Source organism: Charadrius vociferus, unplaced genomic scaffold, assembly GCF_000708025.1.
Source record: "Charadrius vociferus isolate BGI_N301 unplaced genomic scaffold, ASM70802v2 scaffold1413, whole genome shotgun sequence".
NCBI classification, from domain to species: domain Eukaryota; kingdom Metazoa; phylum Chordata; class Aves; order Charadriiformes; family Charadriidae; genus Charadrius; species Charadrius vociferus.
The window spans coordinates 208,165-220,154 of record NW_009647827.1 but is presented as its reverse complement, the minus strand read 5'-3'; the positions used below and the strand labels follow the sequence as shown (position 1 = coordinate 220,154).

General features: G+C 42.2%; 2 protein-coding genes across 2 annotated transcripts in view; one reads left to right on the top strand and one right to left on the bottom strand.

The window, feature by feature from the left end:
• PIH1D2 (PIH1 domain containing 2) overlaps positions 1-1,877 on the top strand; it is a 3,422-nt gene extending 1,545 nt beyond the window's left edge. Inside the window, exons 2-5 of the mRNA XM_009882473.1 lie at positions 14-74; positions 583-828; positions 1,349-1,614; positions 1,731-1,877. Coding sequence (XP_009880775.1) covers positions 14-74; positions 583-828; positions 1,349-1,614; positions 1,731-1,877 — 720 coding nt within the window. The remainder of the gene's footprint in view (positions 1-13; positions 75-582; positions 829-1,348; positions 1,615-1,730) is intronic.
• Positions 1,878-4,613: 2,736 nt separating this feature from the next.
• DLAT (dihydrolipoamide S-acetyltransferase) overlaps positions 4,614-11,990 on the bottom strand; it is an 8,646-nt gene continuing 1,269 nt past the window's right edge. The window contains exons 2-14 of the mRNA XM_009882472.1: positions 11,342-11,443; positions 10,885-11,009; positions 10,607-10,763; positions 9,327-9,453; positions 8,814-9,010; positions 8,150-8,312; positions 7,855-7,922; positions 7,010-7,102; positions 6,809-6,916; positions 6,130-6,245; positions 5,686-5,848; positions 5,386-5,522; positions 4,614-4,896 (exon numbers count right to left, since the gene is read on the bottom strand). Of these exons, the coding sequence (XP_009880774.1) occupies positions 4,767-4,896; positions 5,386-5,522; positions 5,686-5,848; positions 6,130-6,245; positions 6,809-6,916; positions 7,010-7,102; positions 7,855-7,922; positions 8,150-8,312; positions 8,814-9,010; positions 9,327-9,453; positions 10,607-10,763; positions 10,885-11,009; positions 11,342-11,443 (1,686 nt within the window). The 3' untranslated portion in view covers positions 4,614-4,766. The remainder of the gene's footprint in view (positions 4,897-5,385; positions 5,523-5,685; positions 5,849-6,129; positions 6,246-6,808; positions 6,917-7,009; positions 7,103-7,854; positions 7,923-8,149; positions 8,313-8,813; positions 9,011-9,326; positions 9,454-10,606; positions 10,764-10,884; positions 11,010-11,341; positions 11,444-11,990) is intronic.

Sequence of the window (11,990 nt, the reverse complement as noted above, 5' to 3'; positions counted from 1 at the left end):
CCCGGCTCCCAAGGCCCCGACTGACCCCACACCCGTCAGTGCGGGGCCGCTAGAAGAAGTGTCTGGTGAAGGAGGTACGTCCCGAAAGAGCCGCGCCTGGCCCCGGCTGCATCTCTTCCCGCAGCAGCGCACCGCAAGGCGATCACACGCGGATTCTCGCTGCGGGAGGGTGGTGCTGAGCTGTGGCCAGCTCTGAGCTCGGGGTGGGGGCGGCAAGGCAGGGACACGGCAGGCGTTTCACAACCGGGACACTGAATGAGTCCTTCCTTTTCGAAAAAAACCCTGAAGGAACACAAAGATAGCACCCATCTCAATCCTAACAAGTACTTGGGTGCTAGGAATCTGTTTGACACTATATTGACCACCATGTTGATTTGGATCGTGTTCCCATGCTTCTCCTTGAACACACAGACTGCAGGATCAGCACCTGGAGAGCTGTCATCTCTAGGGGAGGTTGATGGAATTAGCTCTCTGCCCCAGAAGCCACAAATTAATTTCCTTTGCTTTTAAATCAAGTGATTATAAAGAACACCGGCACGTGGTTCCATAGCAATAATTCTGACACATAATTTATTTTTATAGACCTTTACAGCATTATAGATATTGCATATAACCCAGATGTTCTTCAGAGGGGAGAAGAAAACCCAGAAAAAAAGGAGCACTTGATCCATTTGACACTTAAATTTGTTGAGGAACGATGCAACCTTAATCTTTCTTATTTGTACACCATTGAATCATTCAAATTGAAAGGAAGCCTGGAAGCGATGCAGCAACGTCTGAGAGGCAGGCAGATGCCAACTCCACATCTCAGTCAGAACACAACAAAGGGTATGTAGAAATCTGCTGTCACTGTTCTTTGAGGACCTATCAGATTCTCCAACAGATTTACTCAAGTTTCATCTCTCTAACCCCAGTTCTTGCCATAAGCATAAACCAAAAACTTCTCTCTAAGAGTTCAGAATAGTATTTGTGCCAGGCATTAGTTTCACCCTGCTGGCCTATCTGCATTCATCTCTGGTGGGTTTTTTTGCAATTGAGAAACTGTAGCGACACTGGAACAGCAAATTCCCTTTTTTTTTATATCTGCTAGATGTAGGAACTCTACTAGGGTTTGATCCTTTGAGGTGCTAAGTTGGGGGTTTTTTTTTGCTCTATCCTGAGTAAAAGGGGTTGCTGCTGTAACTAGTATTCTGAAAACAGCAACTTTTAACCTGTTGGCAATAAAGCCAAATCATGGGCAAAGGAGAAACTGCTAGTAACAGTCTTCAGCTGACAAAATTGCTAATTAATTACACTTAAAACTTTTGTGATATATTTGTCAAATGGCATAACTTGTTTTTCTTGAAAGAACTGACACTTGATCAGCTGCTACACAGTATGGAAGCTGAAGACTGGAGCAATGCTCCTGCGCTGCTGAAGGAAGAAAAAATGACACAGTTTAAAGTGAATCTGATAGAGGAAATTACCAGTACTGAAATGGCAGAGAACCTAAGTACCCCTGTCTATGAAATGATAACCATGAAGGATGCAAACAAGAAACCACTCAAAATTGAACTAAAAATTGAACTGCCTAAGGTTAGCTCTGTTTCTGAGTGTGATCTGAGAATTTCAAAGGTAAGACAGCAGAAAGAATAACTTTGTGTTTTCTGTCTAGTATCCAATTCCTAGAAATGCTAACTGCTAATTTGTTGTCAAATAGTTAATCAAGTATTTTCATTCTCTTGGTTTAGGATGACATAGTCATTGAAGTCCCTGAAAAATACAAATTACAACTAGATCTGCCAGAACCGGTGGATGAAGAAACAACTACAGCAGTATTTAACAAAGGAAAACGGGTATTGTTTATCACAGTGCCAGTTGCCAAGCCAGATTCTTAAACACTGCATTCTGTCCAGTTCATGTTAACAGAGCACAGAACAAAAGCCCAGAATGAGAATCCTAATTTTCAGGTGCTGATGAGGTTTTGGGGTTTTTTTATTGACCACCTAATTTTCAGGGGCGAACACCTCAAATGCCTTTAGAAGATGCATGTAGAAAAGGAAATCTGGAGCAATACTAGCACCACCCGACTTAGGAAAAAAATAGGTAAAGATTGTAAATATTCAAGGAGTACTTGAGCATGGTAACAGCTGTAGCAAAGAACCATAAATGCATACATGTTTTACTACATCATTCATTTTGCCTTAAGCTACAGCACTAACAGTTTCAAAGTATTTTTGCTAAATAAATTGATGACTGGATTCACATGGTTGGAGCAGTTCTTAAATGTACTTAATGCTGGAACAACCAGCAAAGGCATGTCATAGGTTCTACAAGTTGCCCTGCATGCTGTTGCTGTTCTCTTTAGGACAATCTTAACTGGAATAGGTTTTGTAGTCTTTTCAGTCACGGATCTCACTTCTTACCGGTTTGGTAATCTCTGAATGAGACCACGAAACAACAGACCTATTCTGTATTATTCAAAACAGCATATAGAGGTACAAAGCTCAGGAATGCGTAGTGTGAAGCTAGCAAACAAAAATGATCTTGGAGCACTTCAGCTAGGAAAACTGCATTATTTTACGCTAATACACAAAATACAGAGTAACCCAAAGCAACATAAAACAACTTCAAGGATTACTAAGCATTACTAAAACTAATTGGGAAAGGGACAAACAAAAGTTTTAGTGTCAGTCTTACATCTTCTTGACACATTTGCACTACAACCATGTTTCTGTACCGATATTTATCAGATCAGAAATGAAAACAGACAAATTGGTTTTGAGCTGCAACTTTAAAATAAGGGCTTACAAAACAACAGTAACTCCTGGCTTTGTCCCTTCTTTGTTTCAAAGCAATTTAGAAGGCTGCATTGAAATACTGTTCAGTGGTTATAATTGCAAGGTCAAGCTGAAATTCTATCACTGCGTGAGCTGAGCTGGCCTGTTGCAGGATGCAAGCAGTACCAGAAGGCACTATTCAGCACTCCAAGCACAAGCACTGGATAGGATTTTTTTTGAGTTGCAAGCATTCCAGAGACTGACACTCATTGAGAGAGCCTTTCCATAGGATAAAATATTTAGTGTTCGTACTGCAGGAAGAAAGGAAGATTAAAGTTTGCTGCTGCATGATAGTAATAAAGCACGTATTATTTCGGAACATTTGTGTTTCCAATTTAAGGTTAATAGGGTGAGTTTCGCTATCAGACTGAAAGGCTAAACAGCTGATTATGCTATAGTGGTACAGGAAGCCACACACAACTGAATAGAAAAGCACTGGAACATGTTTTAGTAGTTGTCAATTCCAAACATTTAATAGAACATAGGTTCACCAGAGCAAGTCTGGAACCAAGATATTTTAGATCATTAAAGAAAAAACAAAACCTTAATGCACTTTTTTGCTTAAGCCAAGGCATGAAAACCATGTATCACAGCAACCAGACATTAAATAGTTCCCACAAAAATATTTAATTTCCACAGTATTTTCTTTCAATATCTTTAGTGATTTTTGTAGAACTTTACAGGAGACAGTACTTAATGCAATATACAGAATAACAGATCAGCTTTAACTTTGTCTTTCTTTTTTTTTTTAAACTTCTCCCCTGCTATTTAATTCTCCTGGTCACTTTGTAATTACTACACAGTTGTCCTTTTTACATGAACATTTCCATGTGGAAAGTGGAATTTAAGAATGTTCAGCACTGCACCCCCTTCAGGATACAACGACTGGGGTAACTGGACACAAGTCCAACAAACTACTGAAGCATTTTACATACAATATATACATGGTTAGCACATTCTGCAGCTTACTGCGGCTGGGACAACACAGACAATTCAGGGAAGAACCGCAGCACCAGTGACTAGTTTGGAGCTTTGTATGTTAGAATGCCCGAAAAAAAAATTTCCAAACATTCAAGTCATTACACGATTAATATCCACTGATGGGATTACTAGCATGTGTGATTTGTCTATATTGTGTTCCAACACACAGATTCTCCTGAACATTCTGCAAAACAGTTACTTCCATGGCATCATAGTCTGATATTAACTTAATGAGAAGAATAGCAATTAAAGAGTTTTCATACAAAAAGCACATGTAAGGGAAAGTCCACGAGAAGACAGCACATTCCCTGTGGTATCTGAGAGCTATGACTCCACAGATATCAGTGCTCTTTCACCTTACTTTAAAGTGCTCAAAAGGGATCACATAGCTGAGAAGGTCCAGACCAGTGCCAAATTACAAGACAGACTTGGAATGCTAGCACTTGGCCTTTGAGAAACTATTCCCAGACGCTTCAGTCCCTTAGTGCATCTGTCATACTCGCCCACCCCAGCAGGAGAACAGGATAATAAGGAAAGTCACCTACTAACTTGTACGTTTCAGTTACCATCTCATCTGAACTCCTGTGAAGAGATGTTTATATTTCAAATTTCTGAGGACACCGAGGTCATGAAATTGCTTGGTATGCACCCCCCTGTTCACCCTAGTTTAGAACCAGCTGGCAGTATGCATGCTGCCTGGATCATTTTTAAATCTGGGATGCATAACTCTGTTTTGGAAGAGTTTGCAAGTTAACTAACTGTATGAAAATACAGTATAGCTGTAATATTGCTCTGAAAAGCACTTTTGCAAACTTTTTCTGTACAGACTGGTAATGACATTACCAGATAATATAATACATATTTAAAATAAAAAAGGAACTTTTTTAATAAGTCTGAACACTAAAGTCTAAATAGCTTGTTTAAAACAAAAGTGTGACCCAGGAAAATTTTGCTTGCATGGTTAAATTATAGCAGCATGGTTACTGGCTTTTCAAGGAAATTCTTGAATTCAGCAAGCCACTGTGCTCCAACTGCTCCGTCTACAACACGATGGTCACAGCTAAGTGTAACGGACATCATACTGGCCACATCAAATCTGAAAGAAAAAAAAGACGGGGAAAAAAAAAAGTTAACACCATCCTCTGCAAGTCAGTGCCACTAACAAAGCAAAAAGCTTTTATCAGAGAGCCAGCAATAGCAGCTGGTGCTTGGGAACAGATGTTTCTCCCTGTGGACTTCAAAAAAAAAAAGATTACATTGGAAAGCAGATTATACTGATTCTTTTTCTACAATTAACACATTTCTATGCTCCCTTTAGGACAGGAAGCTCATCTTTCTTTGTATCACAAGAACAGCCGCACATGATCAAAGTAAAAGAGCCATTTTACCCAGTAACCTCTGCCTGTGTGACCCTTTTATACAAGATCTCGCTGTACTTCTTCAGAAGGTACTGGAAGCAGTATGTCAACTTATGTTAATTTTATTTGTTTTACATGATAATCTAATGGAAGAGTTGCAAAACTAGCCATTATTTCAAAGTCTGAATTCAGAAGCTGAGTACGTGCAGAATCAGATGAATACTTACCCTTTCTCATTATCAGCTGGCACTAGCCTTTTCTCTGAGGAACCAACTGCAAGGATGCAGGCTTGAGGTGGATTGATTATGGCAGAGAAGTTCTTAATTCCATACATTCCTAAATTGGAAATTGTGAAAGTACCACCCTACAAGAAAAGCACATTCATAGTCAAATTCACAAAAGCTGTTTCATGTGGAGTATTAATGAAGATGGCTGAAATATCACAAAATAGGCTTTGCTCATTCTGAACAGGGCTTCTACACAGAAGTCAAGGGCAGCAACGTTTAATAGCAATCCGAGTTTCTCACCTGGAATTCATGAGGCTGAAGTTTACCTTCTCTGGCTTTGGTTGCCAAAGAAACCACATCCTTACTAATGGAAGCCAGGCCCTTTATATGTGCATTAAACACAATAGGGGTTATAAGCCCTGCAGGAGTACTAACTGCAACGCTGACATCCACTACGTGATTTCTGCAAGACACAAAGGAGATGCCAGTTACTCTAGCAAGATAACAAAAAAAAATAATTTCAGAACTGTTCAGACAACTTTAAATTAATAGTAATTTTGCAACAATTATTTCCCCTTGCACACTAGCCTTAGACACAAGGTTCTTAACACTTGAACAAAAGCCCCTCAGCCTTTGCATTGTATGTTCCCCTCCCTCAAAATCACAGCAGAAACTCTGCTATTTTGCCATGAACTCTCTACTGAACAAAGAAAGTTTCTGGCTTCGACCGTACCATAAACTTACTGCCTAATAACTGTGTCCATCCATGAAGAATTTGCCTCTGGCACCTTCAAGCATGCCAACGCAGAAGCTTTAATTATGAAGTCATTGACAGAAAGCTTAATGTTATCCGAGACCTCCTGTAAATAAAGAGATTTGAGGTGTCAGTTTGTCTCTTACACCTTAACTCAATTCACTGGATATTCACTGTCACGCAGCCTTGTTTGGACAACGTCTTAGAAAACAATCATGCTACTTGTAAGCATTAATATTTGAAGTGCCAAGATAATTTAGGAGGTGAATACATCTCCTTCATAATTCAAGAAGGTACAATGTATTTTACTGTCTATTTTTTCCCAAACTTGGCTTAGAATTATTATTTTGCTTAAATTTTCTACCATTTTCACTCTTAAAAACCTTTTTACCCTTTTGCCCCCCTGTCCAATTGGAAGAACTGAAAAACACCAAGCAGAGTACAAAGTGGCCCTCTTGGGGAAGTCAGAAATCAGTGCACAGTACCTGGGTAAAAAGTGTCATTCTGTCACAGACAGTCCAGAACCGATCCACAACAGGTAGAAAAGGCACCTAAAAGACTATTTTTTGCAAGCCAAAATGGCATACCACCAAAAAGCAGGGTAGGCAAACCTGTGAGAGAACACAGCTTTCCCCACACACGTACTCTCACCATGCCTAAATGCTTTACCTGATTGAGTTCTTTCCTTAGCACCAGTACTTCTCCCATGTTTACATCAATAGAAAGGTAGTAGTGAGGTATTGTTTGTTTAGACTGCATCAACCGCTGAGCAATGACCTGCGGGTATAGAATAGAAGGAATGAAAAGAAATCCATTTAGAAAATTCATGACTGCAAATAATGATCTAGGAAAGGAATAAAATCTTCTTACCCTACGAATGTTGCTGATAGGGATATCTGTGAAAGTCCCCACTGGTGCTGCTGCAACTGCAGCAGCTGCAGGAACTGCCTCTAGTGCTGGAGCCTGCAATAACAGAAAGACAGCATAATTCACAGTACTACCCAAATATCAATTGCAAAGAGTAATTCAGTATGTGGGACAAGCACTGAGGCTAAGCTGCCTCTTGCTTAAGCCTCTCCTCTAGCCTCAGCTCTCCAGTACCTGCTAGGTTCTTTACAAGTCCTATATTCAATTATCAAATGTAGTACTTGACAGATTTAGAAATGCAACGCTGATACACACTGCTATGAAGCTCCCAGAATGGTAAGTCTTGCTAGATGGTTGTTTTACAAACAGCAGAGTGGTATGCTAGAGGGCACTCTCAAACTGCACTCAGCAACACCTCTTCCAGCAGTACACAAAGCAACACTTCCATCATCTCATATAAAGCAAGCACTAGTATAAGAACAGATTTGTGGCAACAAGGACAGCAGGCTGCTGGTTCGTAAGTCTGGCTTTCATTCTAATTGACTCTTCAGCAATGTTAGAGCAGTTGGGACTGCGTTTACCTCAATCTGTAACAATGTAGCAACCAAATGAAAGGTTGGGAGTGTACGTTTCTTTTCTCAGTGAAATACCAAAGGGACAAATAAAGGAAGAATACTGCCTGTGTTTCTGACAAGTTAAGCTTTACGATGTAACAGTCACCGTAGCCCACACAGTGTCATAACCCAACCAATCCAGCCATAACAGTTCCATATAGTCATTGCGTTTCTACAGAGCATTTCCATCACTATAATGAAATATCCACTCTTACAGATCTCAAGCCTACTCACTGGAGCAACCTTCGGTGGCACAAATGACTCCACATCTTTCTTTGTGATTCTACCATCTGGTCCAGTACCTAAAAGGGTCAAAGAGAAATGTAAGAGGATTTCAATTATTTGCAACAGGGCACTGGTTCTAAAGGTACCAGTTTTATTCAACAGAGAGAAGTCACTTAACACAACCTCCGGAGAGGACAGCTGCATAGTCAGGCTGTTCCTGACAGGGAGGAAAGAAAAGAATAGGCAAGGACGTACCTAGAGGGACACTTGATAGTAAGAGCAAAGATGCGTAAAGGCAACCTACCTTTCACTTGGGCAAGGTCAATTCCTTTTTCTGCTGCCAGTTTTTTTGCCAGGGGACTAACCAGGATCCTTCCTTTCCGGGGAGGCGGCCCAGCTGTGGGGACTGCTGGAGTGGAAGGAACAGCAGGCTGGGGAGGAGGAGCAGCAGCAGCAGTTGCCACCACCTTAACAGAAGAATCAAAGCCATTAGCTTCAGGATCGTTCAGCAAAAGCTTTGAAGGTACAGTAACAGAACAGGACCATCTAATTACCAGTCAAGAGAACAGCAAAAATAGTCACTAATCTGAAAGAATTTTCAGGTTCAGAGAAGTGTCCCAGTGCCAGAAATGGAATCAGAAACTTCCTCGGAAGGAGGCCAACTAAGCTGCCAAACTATACACCACAGAAGGGTGAAATACGTAACTTATGCTCCCAATTTTCAAGGGTGAGGCATTAGAACTGGCACAAGCAACAAGCTGGAGAAGAGATCGTAATGAATGACTACCAGGTCCAGCAATCACTTCTTAGGTCACCTGTCACCAACACATGTGTTAGCCTTGCATTCACAGAATCATAAACATTATTGTTGGAGCCAGGGCTTCACACAGTCAAATCAGCAGAACAGTTCAGATCAGACCTCTTAATGGCACCCACAAATTCTCTCAGATGCTAAGAATGGTCCTTACTGGTGGTGGAGGAGGAGGCGGAGGAGGAGGAGCTTGTGCCTTCATGTCAGTTACTGCAGTGGCCTGGTAGTCAGCAAAGGCTGGAATATCAGACTCTTTCTCCACAATGATGCAGAGAGCTGTTCCTAACGGCACATCTCTTGTTCCTTCAGGCACCAAGATTTTTGCCAAGTAGCCTTCCTCCTGCACTTCAAAGCCTGTAAGGGAAAGAAACAAAAGTGGTTTGGTGCCTGATGCAGCGGAAGAGTTCCTCTAAACACTGCTTCCAAAGACTTCAGTAGCTAAAGCCCTGTCCTATACTTAGTAGGCAAGAAGGACCAATGAAGAAATAGAAGTGTTTTTAGCAGCACCGATGTTTTGCTTTCCAACAGAATGAGAAGTTAACAAAACTTGTTTTAGTTGCCCCACAGCTTCATGTTCTGAGCAGCTACGAAAATAGTTAGCACAGCAGCTACTCTGGATCCTCCCCTTTTAAGGGGACTTCATCCATTCTTGGCTTTGGAGTTGACTCACCTATCGTGGCTTTATCTGTCTCAATTTCTGCCAGTAAATCTCCCTCACTCAGTTTCTCCCCAACCTTCTTCTCCCATCTCTGCACTGTGCCCATTGTCATGGTAGGTGACAGGGCAGGGAGAGTGACCTGTAAAGCCAGAGAATACAAAAGAATCAGATTCTGGTAAGCAAAAATGAACAGGAATACAGTTTTAACTCCTGACTAAATGACGCCAACCTAAAGAAGTAGCCAACCTTTAATGCACTCCTAGATATGGCTCCATTACAGCAAAGCACAACGCTATGCTATATTGCCAGTTTGGCTTCTTTTATCAAGGCCTAAGCAAGAAAGCAAGCAAAAACAAAGAGCAAGAAATCTATATATCAAAATAATTATTACCACCACCACATTGAGAATGTCTTGCAGCTGCTACCTGCAAGGCTAAAAGGAAGACTGAAGCAAGTCACTTTGTCTTTGACAAACAGGTCTGTCCCCTTTAAAAGCTATACAGACTTGTCTTCCAATAAGCACCCAAAGATGCTTATACATACATATTAGTGTGCAACAAACACAGCACTTATGAGGACAGCTTCAGAGCAGAACTGGACAGATGAGGCAAGCAGTGGGAAGTAAGCAAGTTTAATAGCTAAAACACAAGTCAGATGAAGAAGCCTTTAATTAATTCTTTGATCAATTACTAGCTTTGCATAATGCCTCAGACAAATCAGTTGCCACATCTATCATCTGTGGAATGAGGTTTTCTTCTTCAAAGTACTGTCACAGAAATATCCCACTACAAAGTGATCAAATACAAGAACAGTGCATCTACAGTTAAATTTCTAAGCACAGTAAAAGGATTATCCACAAATACAACTCATTATTAGTCACACACAAACACATCTGGTGTGTTCATCAGAGTATCACATATGAGTTCTGTTCTGAGATGTAAGCAGGAACTTCAGAGCTTATTCACACTTAGCGCAAGGTCTTTTTACACCAGAACTGTCCAAATAATGCAAATGTAGCAGGTTTTTCTAGCCTGCATAACAATCCTGGACAGACAAGTCTCTCCTCTACTAGCAGCTGGAATGATAAAACAATTTTCTGAAAAAAAGCTTTCTGGGATCTCCCCTAACATCTGCTTTAAGCATGCCACAATTCAGGTGGCACACACTCCTGCAATTATGGCTGATAACTTCCCATTCCAGAGAGTATTTATGACAAAATGCCCTGGAGCTAGCAATACCGAAGACAGAAAAAGAGTACAACAAGCCTTAAATCATCAGCAATGCTCTCTTACCTGCATGTGAGGAGGATAAGAGCTGCCAGGAGCCTGAGGAGAAGGCTGAGTTGGTGGTGAGGGAGCTGCAGCTTGAGGGGGAGGCACTGAGGCTGCAGGGGGGGCAGACGCTGCAGAATCCAGAGTATAATTTTTAAAGGCATCAACATATTCAGGCCTAAAAGAAAACAAAAAAAAAACGCAAAACCAGTCAGACGACTGTCTCAAAGCCTTTCACACAAAGCATTCAAGAAGCCTCAGGAGAGAAAATTCAACTCAAGGGTTGGCAAAATACATACTTTTCAACGGTGATACATATTATGGCCCCAATAGGAACATCTCTTGTTCCTTCTGGCACCAGGATCTTGGCCAAGTAGCATTCCTCCAGGCTCTCAAAACCAACTGTTGCTTTGTCTGTCTCCACCTTTGAAAGAAAAAGGATGTCACTATAGCAATGGAAAAGAACAGTGAGCTCAGAGCCTTACAGTCTGATAGCTCAGGGTCATAGCACGCACAGTTCTGGAAAAATCATCCTGTGGCACCAGCTCTAGGAAAGTATGCTCTCAAACAGGTTAAGTGCTGCTCCTGCTCAGAAAAAGGAAAAGCAGCAACCATCTTTGAAAGGCTGTTAGCCACTTGTTCCCAACAGCATCTGTTGGGATCTGTGATCTTGCACACAAGATCTCTGTTCAAGTTAGGGCATCCAGGGACAGAACGCAGCATGCACATGCAGCCCGTCCGGTGCCTCCAGGATACCTCTGCTATGAGCTCGCCTTCACCAATCTTGTCACCCTCCTTCTTTTCCCAGCGTGCAATGGTGCCCATCTGCATCGTGGGGGACAGAGCTGGCAAGGCCACCTGTGAGGAATAGGGCAGTGTTACAACCTAGACAGCCCCGACAGCAGCGACCACACGCGTAGGGCAAAGATGGGTCCTCAGCACAAGTTACGACAGGGGGGCACAAAGAAGAGCCCGTCTGCAAATCCCCAGCAGGTCGGGACTGTCTCTAACCTGATGGTAAGACCTCAAGGTAAACCAGTACCGGGGTGCTGCAACAGAGCTGACCAAGAAAAGGAGAAGCTCTGCTAGGGAACCAGGAGAGGTACAGGGATAATGGACTAGTGGTGAAGGACGTGGCACCCAACCACAGTACAGGGACTTGGGGCACGGTGGCGGCAAGGGTATGAGAACTGCGAGAGTAGAAAGAGAAGAACTGGACTTCCCGGGGGCAAATTCAGCTGCCCTGCGAGGGGAAGCAAGACCCGATGAGAGAAAGTGAAGGGGCTGCCCCCGAGGCAGGGGACGAACACGAGTCTGTTCTCCAGTGGACCCCAGTGGCTATAGGGGCACGAATACCAGGGGGCGGGGGTGGTAGTGGTGGGCTAGGCTACCTGGGATGGGTGGA